The sequence below is a fragment of the Physeter macrocephalus genome, chromosome 19 (assembly GCF_002837175.3).
Source record: "Physeter macrocephalus isolate SW-GA chromosome 19, ASM283717v5, whole genome shotgun sequence".
In the NCBI taxonomy this organism is placed as follows: domain Eukaryota; kingdom Metazoa; phylum Chordata; class Mammalia; order Artiodactyla; family Physeteridae; genus Physeter; species Physeter macrocephalus.
The window spans coordinates 28,480,849-28,496,741 of record NC_041232.1 but is presented as its reverse complement, the minus strand read 5'-3'; the positions used below and the strand labels follow the sequence as shown (position 1 = coordinate 28,496,741).

Genomic DNA, 15,893 nt, shown 5'->3' with positions numbered 1-15,893 from the left:
GGGGCGCGAACCCGGTTCCCCTGCATCGGCAGGCGGACGCGCAACCACTGCGCCACCAGGGGAGCCCCTTCCCTGTAGACTTTTAAACGACAGATCATTTAAGAATGAGGATACCTTTTTTATAGCCAACCACTGATCTTCAGGTCAGTGTCACCAAGTCCTTTGTTGGTCACGATCTTTGTTGACGTAACCCAACATGGCAGGGTCTCTATTAGGGTTGGGAGTGGGGCCAGTCGGGCTCGTTGGGGAACTGTGTCCTATAACCCTGAGTTGCAATAAACCAGGAGCTTGACTAGGGTCCAAATTGAGGTTAACCTTTGGATTCCTTCCCCTTGAATCTGCTTGGTGCACATGGCAAACATGCCCTTCCACCCTGATCCTCTGACAACTGCCACTCAGTTCAGATTCAGGGAGGAAAAGAAGAGGAGGAGTTATTTCTGCTTTCCTCCCAACCATGCTGCACTTGGGTCTCCCAACTGGTGGCCATTGTCCTGCGGCTCTTCCTCCCGTAGGACACGATGCTGAAGACATCATTCTTCACCATGTTTTCTTTACTAGCTCTAAGTCATGCCTGTCACATAGTTAATAACTTGCCAAGTAGTTTTCTTCCAATTCCTTTGCCCTCGTTCCTTGTTTTTCATTTTTATGCCAGGAAAGAAAAACAAAGGAAAGGGTTGGAATAGAATAAGCATGAAGGGCAATCCTTTTGATATGAATTCATCCCACATTTCTTTCCTTCTCCTGTTTTGTTCTAGTTGGGAAATTTAGGGCTCTAACTATCTTTTTTCTCCCTCTTAATTTTTTTCCAGGCAGTATTGCAGGGTTTTTTTTTAATAGACTTTATGTTTTAGAGCAGTTTTAGGTTTACAGCAAAACTAAGCAAGAAGTACAGCAAGAGAACAGAGAGTTCCCGTATACACTCTGCCCCACACACGCAGCTTCCCCCTCTGTCAACATACTGGACCAGAATTGTACATTTGTTACAACTGATGACACGTCATTGTCACCTGAAGTACATAGTTTACATTAGGGTCCACTCGGTGTCATATGTACCATAGTTTTTAACAGCTGAATAATGACACATACCCGCCATTATAATATCATACTGCCCTAAAAATCCTCTGTGCTCTGCTTGGTCATTCCTCCTTCCCTGCCTGGAAAACCCTGATCTTTTGTTTTTAATAGAAGTATAGTTGATTTACAGTGTTGTGCTAATTTCTGCTGTACAGCAAAGTGGCTCAGTTATTTATGCACATGCATACATTCATTTTTTATATTCTTTCCATTATGGTTTATCCCAGGCAAACACTGATCTTTTTATTGTCTCCATAGTTTTGTCTTTTCCAGAATGTCATGCAGTTGGAATCATACAGCAGGGAGCCTTTGCAGATTGGCTTCTGCACTTGGTGATATGCATTTATGTTTACGCCATGTCTTTTACAGCTCGATTGCTCATTTCTTTTCAGTGCTGGATAATATTTCATTGTCTTAATGGACCACAGTTCATTTATCCATTCATCTATTGAAGGACATCTTGGTCACTTCCAAGTTTTGGTAATTATGAATATGGCTTTATAAACATCAGTGTGCCATTTTTATGTGGACAAAAGTTTTCAGCTCCTTTGGGTAAATACCAAGGAGAATGATTGCTGGATCATATGGTTTCTGTTCTTTTGAACTTATTAAGGTGTGTTTTATAGCCCAGAATGTGAGCTCTATCTTTGTGAATATTCTCTGTGAACTTGAATATGTGTTCCACTGTTGTCGGATGAAGTATTCTATAGATGTCAGTTATCGATATATCAGGTTGATTGATGATGCTGTTGAGTTCAGCTATGTCCTAACTTATTATCTGCCTTATGAATCTGTCCATTTCTGGTCGAGGGGTGCTGAAGTCTCCAATGATAGTAGTGGAATCATCTATTTCTTCTTGCAGTTCTATCCAGTTTTTCTTTTTCACATAGTTTGATGCTCTGTTTTTGGGCACATACACATTAAGGACTGTTATGTCTTCTTGAGAACTGACCCCTTTATCATTACCTAATGCCCTTCTTACCCCAGATAGTTTTCCTTGCTTTGACATTTGCTTTGTCTGAAATTTAAAAAGCTACTCCTGCTTTCTTTTGGTTACTCTTAGCAGGTTATAACTTTCTCCATCCCTTTACTTTTTTTTTTAAAGCAAACACTGTTTTCTTTCCTTTAATATTTTATTTATTTATTTATTTCGTGGCACTGGGTCTTAGTTGCAGCACGTGTGCTCCTTAGTTGTGGCATGCGAACTCTTAGTTGTGGCATGCATGTGGGCTCTAGTTCCCTGACCAGGGATTGAAGCTGGGTCCCCTGCATTGGGAGCTCGGAGCCTTAACCACTGCACCACCAGGGAGGTCCCTGTATCCCTTTACTTTTAATCTACATGTATCTTTATTTTTAAAGTGGTTTTCTTCTAACAACAGATTAGTCGGGTCTTAACCTAAAGTTAGCAATAAACATTTACAGCCAAATCAAGTCCACTTGCAAATAACACTATACTGCATCACAGTTAGTGTAAGTACTTTAGAATAATGAAATATGCCTAATTCCTCCTCCATGTCGCTTGATTCATTCTATCATTCACTTCACTCATACATAAACTATAACTATCAACAATATTGTCGCTGTTATTATTTTGAACAAACTGTTATTTGTTAGATCAATTAAGAATAAGCAAAATAAAAGTTTTTATTTCACTTTCATTTATTCCTTCTCTAATCCTCTTCTGTATGTAGATGTCCTTCTGAACTATGTCATTTTCCTTCTCTCTGAAGAACTTTTTTTACAATTTCTTGCAAGGTAGGTCTACTGGCCACAAATTCCCTCTATTTCTTTTTTTATTTATTTTTTATTGCAGTATAGTTGATTTACAATACTGCATTAATTTCTGCTGTACAGTAAACTGATTCAGTTATACATATATATACATTCTTTTTTTATATATTCTTTTTTTTTTTTTTTTTTTTTTTTTTTTTTTTTTTTGTGGTATGCGGGCCTCCCTCTGTTGTGGCCTCTCCCGTCTCACGGGCCCAGCCGCTCCGCGGCATGTGGGATCCTCCCAGACCGGGGCGCGAACCCGGTTCCCCTGCATCGGCAGGCGGACGCGCAGCCACTGCGCCACCAGGGAAGCCCATCTTTTTTTATATGTTCTTTTCCATTACGGTTTATCACAGGATATCCTCAGTTTTTGTCTGAGAAAGTTATTTTTCCTTCATTTTTGAAGGCTAATTTCACAGGGTACAGAATTCTAAGTTGGTGGTATTTTTCTCTCAACAGTTTAAATATTTCACTCCACTCTCTTTTTGCTTGCATGGTTTCTGAGAAGAAGTCAGGTATAATTCTTTTTTTTTTTAATGGAAATGCATTTCTTTTATTTATTTATTTATTTTACTTTACTTTTAGTTGTGTTGGGTCTTCGTTTCTGTGCGAGGGCTTTCTCTAGTTGTGGCAAGCGGGGGCCACTCTTCATCGCGGTGCGTGGGCCTCTCACTATCACGGCCTCTCGTTGCGGAGCACAAGCTCCAGACGCGCAGGCTCAGTAGTTGTGGCTCACGGGCCTAGTTGCTCCGCGGCATGTGGGATCCTCCCAGACCAGGGCTCGAACCCGTGTCCCCTGCATTAGCAGGCAGATTCTCAACCACTGTGCCACCAGGGAAGCCCAGGTATAATTCTTATCTTTGCTACTCTATAAGTAGGGTTTATTTTTCCCCTTGGGCTTGTTTCAACATTTTTTTCTTTATCTTTGACTTTCTGAAGTTTGAATATGCTAGGTGTAGAATTGCTAGTATTTATCCTTCTTGGTGTTCTTTGAGCTTCTCGGGTCTTTGTTTTGATGTCTGACATTAACTGGGGGAAATTCTCAATCACTGTTTCTTTGGATAATAGAAATAGTGACTTCTCTTTCTTCCTTTCTCCTTCTGGTTTCTCACTATACACATGTTACACCTTTTTTAGTTGTCCCAAAGTTTCAGGATATCCTGTTATCTTGTTTTACAGCCTTTTTTTCCCTTTGCTTTTCTGTTTTGGAAGTTTCTATTGTCATATCCTCTGGCTCAGAGAAACATTCCTCAGCCATGTCTATTCTCCTAATGAGACCATGAAAGGCATCCTTTGTTTTTGTTGCAGGTTTTTTTTTAATCTCTAGCATTTCTTTCTGATTCTTAGAATTTTTTATCTCTCTGCTTTTGTTTTCCATCTGTTCTTGCATGTTGTCTACTTTTTCTATTAGAACCTTTAGCCTATGACTCATAGTTATTTTAAATTCCCAATCTGATAATGCCAACATCCCTCCCATATGAGCCTTATTCCAATGCTTCCTCTGTCTCTAAACTGTGTTTTTTGCCTTTTAGTATGCATTGCAATTTTTTATTGATGTCCAGACTTGATGTACCAGGGAAAAATGACTTCTAAAAATAGGTCTTTAGTAATGTGATAGTAAGGTGTTGGGGGAGAGGAGGTGACCTATGATTGGGTCTCAGCCTGTTAGTGAACTTGTGTCCCTGAGCTGTGGCCTGCACAGGTGCTTCAGTGCCCCCACCTTGGGTGGACAGGATGGCTGGAGAAAGCTGGATTTGGATATTTTCCTTCCCCCAACATGTTCCCCCTTCCTCAACCATCTAGTAAAATAGTATTCTTGAGGGCAAGACCTTTTAAAAAGCACAGAATGCTCTGGGTGTATTTCAAAATGTCTACTTTCCCCCTCCTCCTGCTGGAAGCCCAATTTTTTCCTCCAGTCTTTACTTTGAGAATGAGGTAGGGTTCCTGGAGATAAAATTCAAAAAGGTGTGGTACCCCTAAGTCTGGATACCCTTGGAGTTTTTAAAGTCTCAGACTTGTCCACACTGACCCTCCAATAATTCAATTCTAGTTTAGGTTTATCTACCCCAGTGATGATTCTCACACAGATTTCTGCTCATGTGTTTCTGCTCTGGTGAGTTGTGATTCTCTGTATCCGCCTGTTTGTCTCTGTAATTTGGGGGGCACTGATTTGCCCTGTGACCTCAGTTATCTGACAAGTTAGAAGGAGTTGTTGATTTTCCGTCTCTTCAGCTTTTTACTTGTTGTTAGGACAGAGTGATGACCTCCAAGCTCCTTACATGCCCAACCATAAACTGAAAGTCCTCTCTCTAATTTTTTATGCTCCATTTTTAGGTGTTGGTAGGAACATTTTTAGTTGTTGTTGTCACTAAGGGTCTTTGAGACTCACTCAATCCAAATTTAGAGATTTGAGATTGAAATATCTCAGGCAAACCATTTGTTTAAAAATCAAAATGGAAAACAAATTTACTTGTGTCTTTAGATAAGATTGCAAAGAAAATTGCCTCCACTTCAGTTTTCCTGCACAAAACACTATTTCATTAAGTTCACAATGTTTTGCTGACAGTTTTTAAAGTTTTCTTTAAAATATAAAATACAGATCTGAAACACAAAGTCCAAAAGAGAAATAGGAGAAAAAGAGAAAGAGAATAAATTTCAATTAATCCACACTTATTCCCAACTCTCAATTCTAAATCTAACCTTCCTCAACCATCTGTAATTATGGACTATAGCATTTAGCTGTGCAGGAGGACAAATCAAAAATCCCAAGCAATGACTCAAAACCTCCGTGACCAAGCAAGCTACTTTTGATTAGGAGGTTGCAGAAAAACTGTCTTTTCTAATGCTTTGGTGTGACAATTGTTAATTCAATTAACAAGCATATTTAATACCACCTGCTTTGTGTAAAGCATTGGCTAGGTGCTAGTAAATTAATCCTACTTTTTTCAATTCATAATATTTAGTTATGAGGTGACAGAGTATTCACGTTTGAAAGCAGCTTGGTGATAATTATAATGTAACTTGTAAGGAAATGTAAATTAATGAAATACTTTACTAGATACAGCACATTGTTCTAGAATGGGTACCTTTGGGGTCAAGAGAGATCTGGGGTGCAATTCCAGCTCCACCATTTGAACAACTTACTTAAGTCCTTGAGACTCAGTTCCTCCATCAATAAAATAAGAAGTAAGAATAGCTCTTACCAGGTTACTAGGATTAAATGAGAGAACACTTGCAGAGCACTGCCATACAGTAGTTATGTATTATATGTCAGTTTCCACTCCCTTCCCTTCCAACACAATTAAGTTTCTAAGTGCTGTATTAGTGGAGAGCAGAAGTGTCCACAAACATGCTTTGTTTGGGCCACAAAGTCTTTTAAATTTTTAATTTGAATTATTTGACAATACTTAGAATTCAGATAGTTCCTATAAAATCTGACTTTCTTGTTTCTCCTGCAGTTTACAATGTCTGGGACCCTTATGGGGCATCCACCCTCTGGAGCTGAGAGGCTGTCTCCCCTTCCATTTCTCCAGTGCCCACCACTCCTTATTGCCTTAGACCTGCTTCACTCCCTTGCAGTACCTGCCTGGCCCCCAGTGAGTCATTTGTGTCTGTGGTCAAAGGGTGAGGTTAATGCAAGAAGGCTTGCTGAGGACGTGGGAGCCATGTTTTGAAAGTTCACGGACACAGAGTGTATGCTTAACGGACATGAGCTTAAAGCTGTGGGTCTCCAACTGGACCTCTGCTGGATTTGAGCAGGTTCTCATGAGTCCTTAATGGGCTTCTTTTGTGCTTAAGGAAGATCAGCAGTGGAGCGTGTAGCATGACATCACTGAAATTAGTTCACACACGGAGGATTAGAGAGGAGAAAGATCTTTCCAGTACAAGCTTGGCTTTTATTGGAGCACACATCCCCCCTCCACCACCACCTCCCACCAGCAGTAAGAAGCACTTTCACTGTCATTTCCTAACCTGTAAGAATTAGAGAAACACAAGCAAGAGAAGACAAAGAGGGAAGTCTGGCGAACTTGACTACGTCTCTCTTCATAGGCAAAACAAAAGAAAATATTGGGGCAATTATCTGCATAACTCAGTCCAAAGCAAATTAAAGAAATTCCAGCAAAGGGGGGACATTTTGCCTGAATGATGGTGCTGATTATCTCGGTCCTCCACTTTAGTGCTCCTGGGGAGACCTGGCTTAAGAATGCTTTTCCAGTGAGCTGGCAGACGCAGAAGTGGAGGGCAAATGTACTGTTGTAACTGCAGCTGTGGGCCTGGAGCCAGTGCTACCTCTATCCAGAACACCTGTGGAGAACATCCAAGCCTAGACTCTGCCTCTTAGACTAGCATGATTGGCTGGAAAAAAGGGGGCTCTGGAGAAGATGACCAGCATCTGCACACTGGCACCCAGAGGAGCCATGCCAGCTTCCTTTTCAAAACCTTTACAACTTTTTTTGTAAATGCATATTTTTTAAATTTTTATTGAAATATCGTTGATTTACAATGCTTTGTTAGTTTCAGGTGTACAGCAAAGCAATTCAGTTTTTTATATATATGTATTATATATATATGAACATATATAAGAATATATATTCTTTTTCAGATTCTTTTCCCTTATAGGTTATTACAAGTTATTGAGTATTGTTCCCTGTGCTGTACAGTAGGTCCTTGTTGGTTATCTATTTTATATACAGTAGTGTGTATCTGTTAATCCCAAACTCCTAATTTATCCCTCCCTCTCTTCCCCTTTGGTAACCATAAGTTTGTTTTCTATGTATGTGAGTCTATTTCCGTTTTGTAAGTGAGTTCATTTGTATCATTTTTTTAGATCCCACATATAAGTGATATCATATTATATTTGTCTTTCTCTGTCTGGCTTACCTCACTTAGTGTTACAGTCTTGAGGTCCATCCATGTTGCTGCAAATGGCATTATTTCATTCTTTTTTATGGCTGAGTAGTATTCCATTGTGTATATGTACGACATCTTTATCCATTCATCTGTCAGTGGACACTTAGCTTGCTTCCATGTCTTGGCTATTGTGAATAGTGCTGCTATGAACATTGGGGTGCATGTATCTTTTTGAATTATAGTTTTCTCCAGATGTATGCCCAGGAGTGGGATTGCTGGATCATATGGTAGCTCTGTTTTTAGTTTTTTAAGGGGCCTCCGTACTCTTCTCCACAGTGGCTGCTCCAGTTTTATTATACATTCCCATCTTTACAACTTCAACACTGTCACAGAAGTTATAGATCATTTTCATTTTTCTGTTTAAAAATGTATCTTTTTTTTCCAACAACTTTTGGCTATAAAAAAGGGGCAACTTATTAATGAAACCCTTCTGCCTTCCAAGTATGAAATCAAAAGATTATTATAACTACGGGCAAGAAAGCATTTGGATTATGTGGCATTTGGAAATGAAAATAAAGTTTATCGATATGGTCTAATGTTGTCAGTGTCTTACACTGCATTAGTAATCACCTAATATGGGGGTGATTTTGATTATGCAGCTCATTTTAAATTCTGCTGTGTCCTAGGTTAATCGGAGTCAAGATGATTTACTAGAAATAGCTGCCATTTTCTTGTGTACATGCTAAGTGCTTAAGCAAAATTAGAATATTTAGGACATTATATTTTTAGGATTATGGTGCTCTCATCTTCTTAAAGCTTCTTGCTTTATACATTCTTCTTAAGCATCTCTAATTCTATTCTTGTCTGTCCTGGGTGCATCAAACAACCTCCGGTAGCAAGAGCTCTAAAAATGTGTTTTATCTGTGTATTCCAATGTCAGTTTCCCTTAGGTTTTTATGGGTTTTGTCCAGGTCTCTGTAACTTAAGATTATGAGCTTCTGGTGGTTAATGAGCATGATAGAAAGGCCAGGGTTAAACTCTTGTCTCCAAAAGAACTGGAACTCTCTCTACCTTCCAGGGCCTTTTTGCATCTCGTTCACCCAGGGAGGGAGCCTGAGGACTCACTCCTCTGCAAAACTTGGCAGGGAAGCCAACAACTTGACTTTTTTTTACCTTCTGCCCTGTTGACCAGCCTTGATGGGGAACTACTTTGGGTTCATTTGGGGTTCGGTCCAGTGTCACAGCCATCTGAGATTCGGCAGATGCCCCTCAGAGACCTCTGTCCGTGCAGCCTTCCTCACAGCCTCCTCCCTTCCCACAGACACTCCAGCGATGCTGTCTTCACACCTCGCCTGGGTTGTTCTTTGGTTCTGCAGGGCGACCCTTAGATTCATTGCTTGGATTATTTCGGTTTTGTATGATGAATATCTACTAGGGGGATCTACTCTTGGACCCTGAATATGGCATGTCAGGAATAATTTAGTGAAAAGTTAGTAACTGTAGAAGCCTATCAGTAAGTATATTATGACTGCGTTGTACTAGGGTCATCGGCCCTTTTACTTTTAGCTCATAGTAGAAGTGTAACATAATGGTTAGGCTGTACGTTCCCAACATGACTGAGGGTTTTTTTTTTAATTGAAGTATGGTTGACTTACAATGTTGTTAGTTTCAGATGTACATCCAAGTGATTCAGATACATATGTATACTTTTTCAGATCCTTTTTCCATATAGGTTATTGTAAAATATTGGGTATATTTCCCCATGCTATGCAGTTTGTTGTTTATTTTACATATAGTAGTGTGTATATCTGAACTGTCTGAGTCTGTTTTGTAAGTTCATTGCTATTACTTCTTTCTTTACTTATTTAATATATCGTAATATGTACATTATCTGAACTGTCTGTGTCTGTTTTGTAAATAAGTTCATTTGCATCATTTTTTTTAGACTCCACATATAAGTGATATTTTAAGATATTTGTCTTTCTCTCTCTGACTTACTTCACTTAGTATGATAAGCTCTAGGTCCATCCATGTTGCTGCAGATGGAATTATTTCATTCTTTTTTTTAATGGCTGAGTAGTATTCCATTGTGTATATGTATCACATTTTCTTTATCCATTCCTCTGTCGATGGACACTTAGGTTGCTTCCATTTCTTGGCTATTATAAACAGTGCTGCCATGAACACTAGGGTACATGTATCTTTTTGAATTATGGTTTTCTCTGGCTATCTGCCCAGGAGTGGGTTTGCTGGATCATATGGTAGCTCTTTTTAGTTTTTTAAGGAACCTCCATATTGTTCTCCATAGTGGCTGCATCAACTTACATTCCCACCAATGGTGTAGGAGGGGTCCCTTTACTCCACACCCTCTCCAGCATTTACTGTTCGTAGACTTTTTGATGATGGCCATTCCGACCGGTTTGAGGTGATAGCTCGTTGTAGTTTTGATTTGCATTTCTCTAATGATTAGCGATGTTGAGCATCTTTTCATGTGCCTTTTGGCCTGAGGGGGTTTTTCTGAGGACAGGCAGAAGATGGGTCTCCTCTGCATGTCTGCAGCTGGCAGAGAACCTGCCATCTAGAAGGCATCGTGAGACACTGTTATGGATGAATACCATTAATTCCATACAAGTGATTCCCGAGCGTTGGTCAGTGCACCTTTTCCGTCCTCACGCGTGTCTGCATAATGAACTCTCTGTCCCAAGGAAACTGGCCAGGAAGCGGAAGGAGACCATGAGCAGCACGCGGCAGGAGATGACGGTGATGGTGAGCTCCATGGACAAGAGCTACGCGGAGCAGGGCACCAGCTGCGACGAGGCCTTTTCCTTCATGGACACACACAACCTCAACGGGAGATGTGAGTGCTGCGCGGTGCCTGCCCTCAGGGCAGCTCTCGGGTTTCCAGGATTCCACGTGGTGCTGGGAGTTAGGGAACAAAACCTCCCAGAGAATTCTTGGGCCCTGTTGGTTTCTCCAGTCCCTTCAGATGATCCTGGACACATCCCCACGTGCCACGGTTGCTTAGGAATGGTGGTGTGGGAGGGATGACGGGACCGGAGCTGACAGCACGGGCAGCCGCGGCCACGTTTCTGTAAAGACACGAGAGCAGTGACACGGAGGCGTCCCTCCTCACCCAGAGGAAGGCACCTGCGTCTCACTATCCCTGTTGTTATGCAGCTCCTGTTTGTAAGCGAGGCAGGTGTGCAGTCACACGGGGGAAGCCCGTTATAAAACAGTTCACTAAATGGCAGTAACAAGCTAACTGTTTATTTGTTGAGCTGACAAGTTCTGCCTTTATTACAGGGCTGTTAGTGGCAATTAATAAGCTAAATTGTATTTCCACTTCAGAAGGCTTATGTTTCACACCAGGTGGGTAAACGGAGCTCAGCTAATACCTTCCATGCTGCCACCTGCCATCCAGGTACAAGGCGTTATTTTAGGAAGCCAACAATTACATGGATTGTATGAATACAAAAAGTGCAGTTGCCGTGTCCCTGGTGATCTTCTCGGGGACCAAAAGGAAATCCCGTGGCCTGTGCCTAATGATGTGGTTCACAACGCTGACGGGTTCAAGGTCAGAGGTTTCTTTAACATGTGAAATCCATGCCCATAGGCTGCTGCCGACCCTGGCTGTGCCACCAGGATGCTGGATGGCTTACGGATGGTTAAAGGACAGCTGTCACCAACAGTAACAAAGTCAAGGCTGGGGACTGGGAGAATCACAGACACATGGTCTCTGGTGCGAGAGGGCTGATCCCAGTGTGGACGGTGTGCGCTCCCGTCCTGACCACCCACCTGGGCTGTTGGGATCTGCATCTCCCCCGGCCCCCCACCCCCTCTGATCACGCCTGCTGTGGTCAGCACCCTTCTCCCACACCTGCCTTTCCCTACATTCGGCAAGGCTTCGTGGAAAGGCGTGTTCCTTTCTGTTCACAGTGGCTACCGTCGTCCACCTTATCCCAGTTAGAGGCCCTACGTTTATTTATCCACATGCAGCCCCGGCCCGCTGGTGCGGGACTTCAGCAGACACGGCTCTCGCCCCGGCGGGCAGGACACACTCCTCAACCGTGATCATTGTCCTTTGCCCTTTCGTGTCATTCTCAGTGTAGGTGGCAGAATCTGGGGTACTTCAGTTTACCACAAATTCCATCCCTTTTTTTCGTACAATTTTCTCTGCTTTTTTGTAGCAAATATATTTTCCATTTAAAGATGTGTAATGCGTTCAGCTGCCAAAATAAAGCAACTTAGGATGCATTTGTGTGGGGTGGGGGGGGCGAATCCTTCCCACCACAGTGAAGATGAGAATTTTTGTCAGAGCAGTTATTTCTTGACCAACAGTGTGGAAGGGACCACGCGGATACATGCTCGCTCTTTCCATGATAACCCATGACCGTTCCAGATCTTCTATTTCATGGTGAAATTCCTCACGATTAAATTTACTTGGAATTGCCTACCCAAAGAGCGGAAACCTACATTGGTAGTTTCTAGGCTTTTGAAGTTTGAGCAACGGGAGGCATTTGCCTCTGGACAGGATATTTAATTTGGCATTGACTTTTTAAAAAATGAATGTATCTGTGGAAATCCAAAACTGCCCATGTAGAGGGGGCCGCTGCAGCAGTGGGGACACAGCTTCTGGGGCTCACCCGCCAGGAGGCGTTATTTGATGCTTCCATCGGTAAAGCCAGTGGAGGAAGCACGGCACGAGGCATTCCACTGTCCTCCCGCTCTCTGAACAATGGGTAGGTCTCATCCAATCCCATCCACGGGCAGTGACCCTAATGGTAAACTTTGTCATCGTCATACTCTCTAAATGCCTTTAAATTAAAAGAGCAGTTACTGGGGAAGGAAATTTTCATGAAAAGTGTTCATTAGACCACTAGGCTTCTAGCCCAGACCTACTCCAAGCCTGGATATGTTTGAGATCTTTTAGGATTGGGAAGCAAGTAGTTTTTAGGAATGAGACGGTGAGAAAACTGAGGTTGGAGCATTTAAAAATAAGCCCGAGCACATTTATAAGAATGGGGAATAACCCGTCCACCAAAGCAAATGGGAATCGTACCTAAAAGGGGGGAAAGTAGATATGCATAGTGGGTATGGGTTTAATTCTTATACACAAAAGGGGTTTAAAGTATGTTTTTAAAGGTGAAAATAAACAGTTATTTTGTATCTGCTTTGCACATTTTTACAAAACAGATAAAAAATGTCAGCAGGTAATAGGCATTATGCTTCCTGACCCTGGCATGTTTTATAGGTACTGGGTTTTTGTCCTTGTTTTTATCAACTGCTCTCTTTTTTCCTGGCAGCTTATCACAAACATGCATTATAAATGTGATACTTCTCTATTTTAGAAAAATGTAACTGACAGGCAGCCTGGGTTCTGGTTCTGTCATTTGCTAATTCTATACTTGAAAAATATAAACACAGGTAAAATCACTGTCTGAAGGGAACTGCTCCAAGAGAGTGAAAATATATTAACGTGTCATCAGGATAAACATGATCTGCAGTGAGCTCAGGGATTTGGTAGCGCCTCCCATAAAACAGCCATGTAGGTGGGTATTAGTGTCCTGATCAGGAACTCAGCATCAAATAAACCGTATAACCACATCAGAGGAATTAAAATTTAGACTTAGATCTAACCAGCTTGAGCACTTGAGCACATTCAAATCATTTGTCCTTACGCTTTAATGAAATTCAAGTGTTTTTAAAGCACTAATCAATTAAGATGTTGAAGAGAGTTAAACTACTTTAAAAATAGGAAATATCCACTTTCAACGGAATCAGATAAATTGCATGGGATTGGCTCTACCTCTTAATAACAGGGGGAAGAGAAGGTGTTATAGTTAAATGGTGAGTGTTTCAGAGGAAGATTTCAAAGAGAAATAAGCATGTTTACAAGGATTTAAAGGCCTAATAAGACAACATGTAGGCGTGCAGCTTTCACGTTAAATATAGTACAGATAGAGCGTCATCTTTATTTTTCATAAAACAGACCCATAGCATTGTGAAAAGCTCTCTGAATATCCAAAACAGGAGCAAGGTGAGGATTTAGCAAACTACAAAAACACTGACATTCGGAATATTCTCCAAAAGCCATGTGTAGACACCCTCTCATACTTAGTTGTAAAAATCAGTTCAGTGTGGTAGTAAAATTCTGCAAGCAAAGGCTAGAAGTCAAAAGGGAGATGAATGAATTTCTTAATCCCAAATGGCAGCTGTGGTTGTGGGGTTTTTTCCTTCATTTGTGGGATCAGAAAATCTTTTCAGTGATAAAAGGGGGCATGTCCTCTAAAGTACAAGTAACTCCCCGCAGAGACAGTGGAGACCGATAGTATTTACAGCGTAGACTCGGGTAAACCTCTGTTGTTTCTTCGGTCAACAGTCTACCCAGTGTCGTTTCCCCGTGAGTGACCTCAGGGCCATATTTTCTGGTGTTGCTTCTCTACCCCCGCTGACATGCCTTTTCTCTTATTTACAGCTGTGTCTTCGCCATCGTCCTTTACCATGAAAACGAACACCCTGAGCACATCGGTGCCTAATTCCTATTACCCAGGTAACAAAGCTTTCCGTTGTTTCATCTCTTCATAAACCCTGAGCAGCCAGAATCACACAGGGCTCACTTTGCTGCCCAGGATGCTTTAGGAGCTTAGCGTGTTTGAAGTGTTGTAACCCGATGCTTTCTATGGCTTTCTGTGGGAAAACTGGGGGGGCCTTTCATCAGTCATTTACTGTTCTTTCTCTTTTTACTTTCTCTGCATTGACCTGCTTATGATGTATGACAGACCCATTTGTGCCAACTGCAATTTTAGGTGAGAACATTTCCCTTTATCACAGTTTATTACAGGAGTAATTTCTAAAGTCAGTGGGCACTCTGTAGGAGACGGCAGTTTGATGTAAGGATCATAACCCGGACACGGGGGTGGTGGATGGCCTGGAGGGGTTGGGGGTGGGCATAGATAATAAAAAGACTTTCTCTAAACAGTCTCCATTGATAGGAAGGGTTTGCCGTGTGTGTGTTGGGAATGATACCAAAAGGTTCCAATGAACGATCCTGGCTCCAGCGCTCTCCCTGTCCAGGTTCAGAATTAAAAGTCAGCTTTGATCCCAAGGAAAAACACAGTTTGTCATCACTCAGCTGTGTACTTGCAAGACCTAAAGTCTGTCCAAAGTGGTGACAGTCACAAACGTGAAAATAGCTTCTTACTATTTTCACTTACTGCTAAGCACTGAAAACAGCAGTTTCAAAAATAGCATTTTTCTAATTATGCCAAATGTTATGCAGAAAAGTCATCACAGTAAAGATTTGGCCCCCTCCCCCTCCTCGGAGCTACCCAGGGCACCCCCAGCATTTCAGATGTCTGTCACACAGTGGAATTTCAAAGGAGCCGATGTTCTCAACAGCAAAACGACAAGGTGACACTTTATAATCACATGGTTTATTATGTGTCAGATGTCACCGGAAATGAAATAAAATGTTAGCCCCCATGGGACAGAATGCAATGAAGGTAGGAAATATTCCCAGCGGGGGTTAAAGAAAAAAACCCCATTTGTCCAGATATAAGAAGGGTGAGGAGAAATGGCATTACCTGGCCGTGATAGAACCAAACAAGCATGAGCTGCTGTTGTCTCTGAGACCGTAGCCCGAGCGTACCCGGCTATGTTCTCTCTCTATCAGTACTACTAACCGTACAGAAAAGGAGCATAACACAGATGACTTCAAGGTATATAACCATCCGTCGCAGCCAGAGCTCCATCCTCAGCTGTGCCAGTCCTGCTTCCTAACTCTCTTTACAAGGGTTTATATCTTGGCAACATAATTTTTCCCCCTGTGCTTCTCTTTTCTCTTAAGTTGTTATGATTTTTATGTAGAGGGGGGTGTGGTTTTTTTTTTTTTCCCTTATGGTGTTTTCTGGGCTTGATTAAGCAAGTTTGTTGCTTGAGGAAAAAATGAACTCAGACAGAAGTTGAAGAATGAACCTAAAGCAGACTTTTTGAATTTGCGTCATTTTGAGGACTAATAAACAAACCCCACTAAAGCTGCCACCTTTTAATCCTGACTGTAAGGGAAAGAAAGCTGCGTTTTTATCCTTTTCATAAGTGAGGGGCACAGGCTAATCTTAGGTGCCCGAACAATGCAATCTAAACGCAGATGACATTTGCAGAATCTCTTGATAGGCAAAGATTTGCGATTTCTTTGT

At 41.7% G+C, this 15,893-nt stretch overlaps 1 protein-coding gene across 5 annotated transcripts in view; it reads left to right on the top strand.

Moving 5' to 3' along the window:
- The window catches only part of PTPRM (protein tyrosine phosphatase receptor type M), an 805,568-nt gene that overhangs the window by 635,738 nt on the left and 153,937 nt on the right, over positions 1 to 15,893 (top strand). For 3 of the 5 annotated variants that reach the window (XM_028480385.1, XM_028480381.1, XM_028480380.1), the window contains 3 exons: positions 10,404 to 10,555; positions 14,174 to 14,248; positions 14,478 to 14,504. In XM_028480385.1, coding sequence (XP_028336186.1) covers positions 10,404 to 10,555; positions 14,174 to 14,248; positions 14,478 to 14,504 — 254 coding nt within the window. The remainder of the gene's footprint in view (positions 1 to 10,403; positions 10,556 to 14,173; positions 14,249 to 14,477; positions 14,505 to 15,893) is intronic. The other 2 variants (XM_028480386.1, XM_028480384.1) reach the window with 1 other exon arrangement.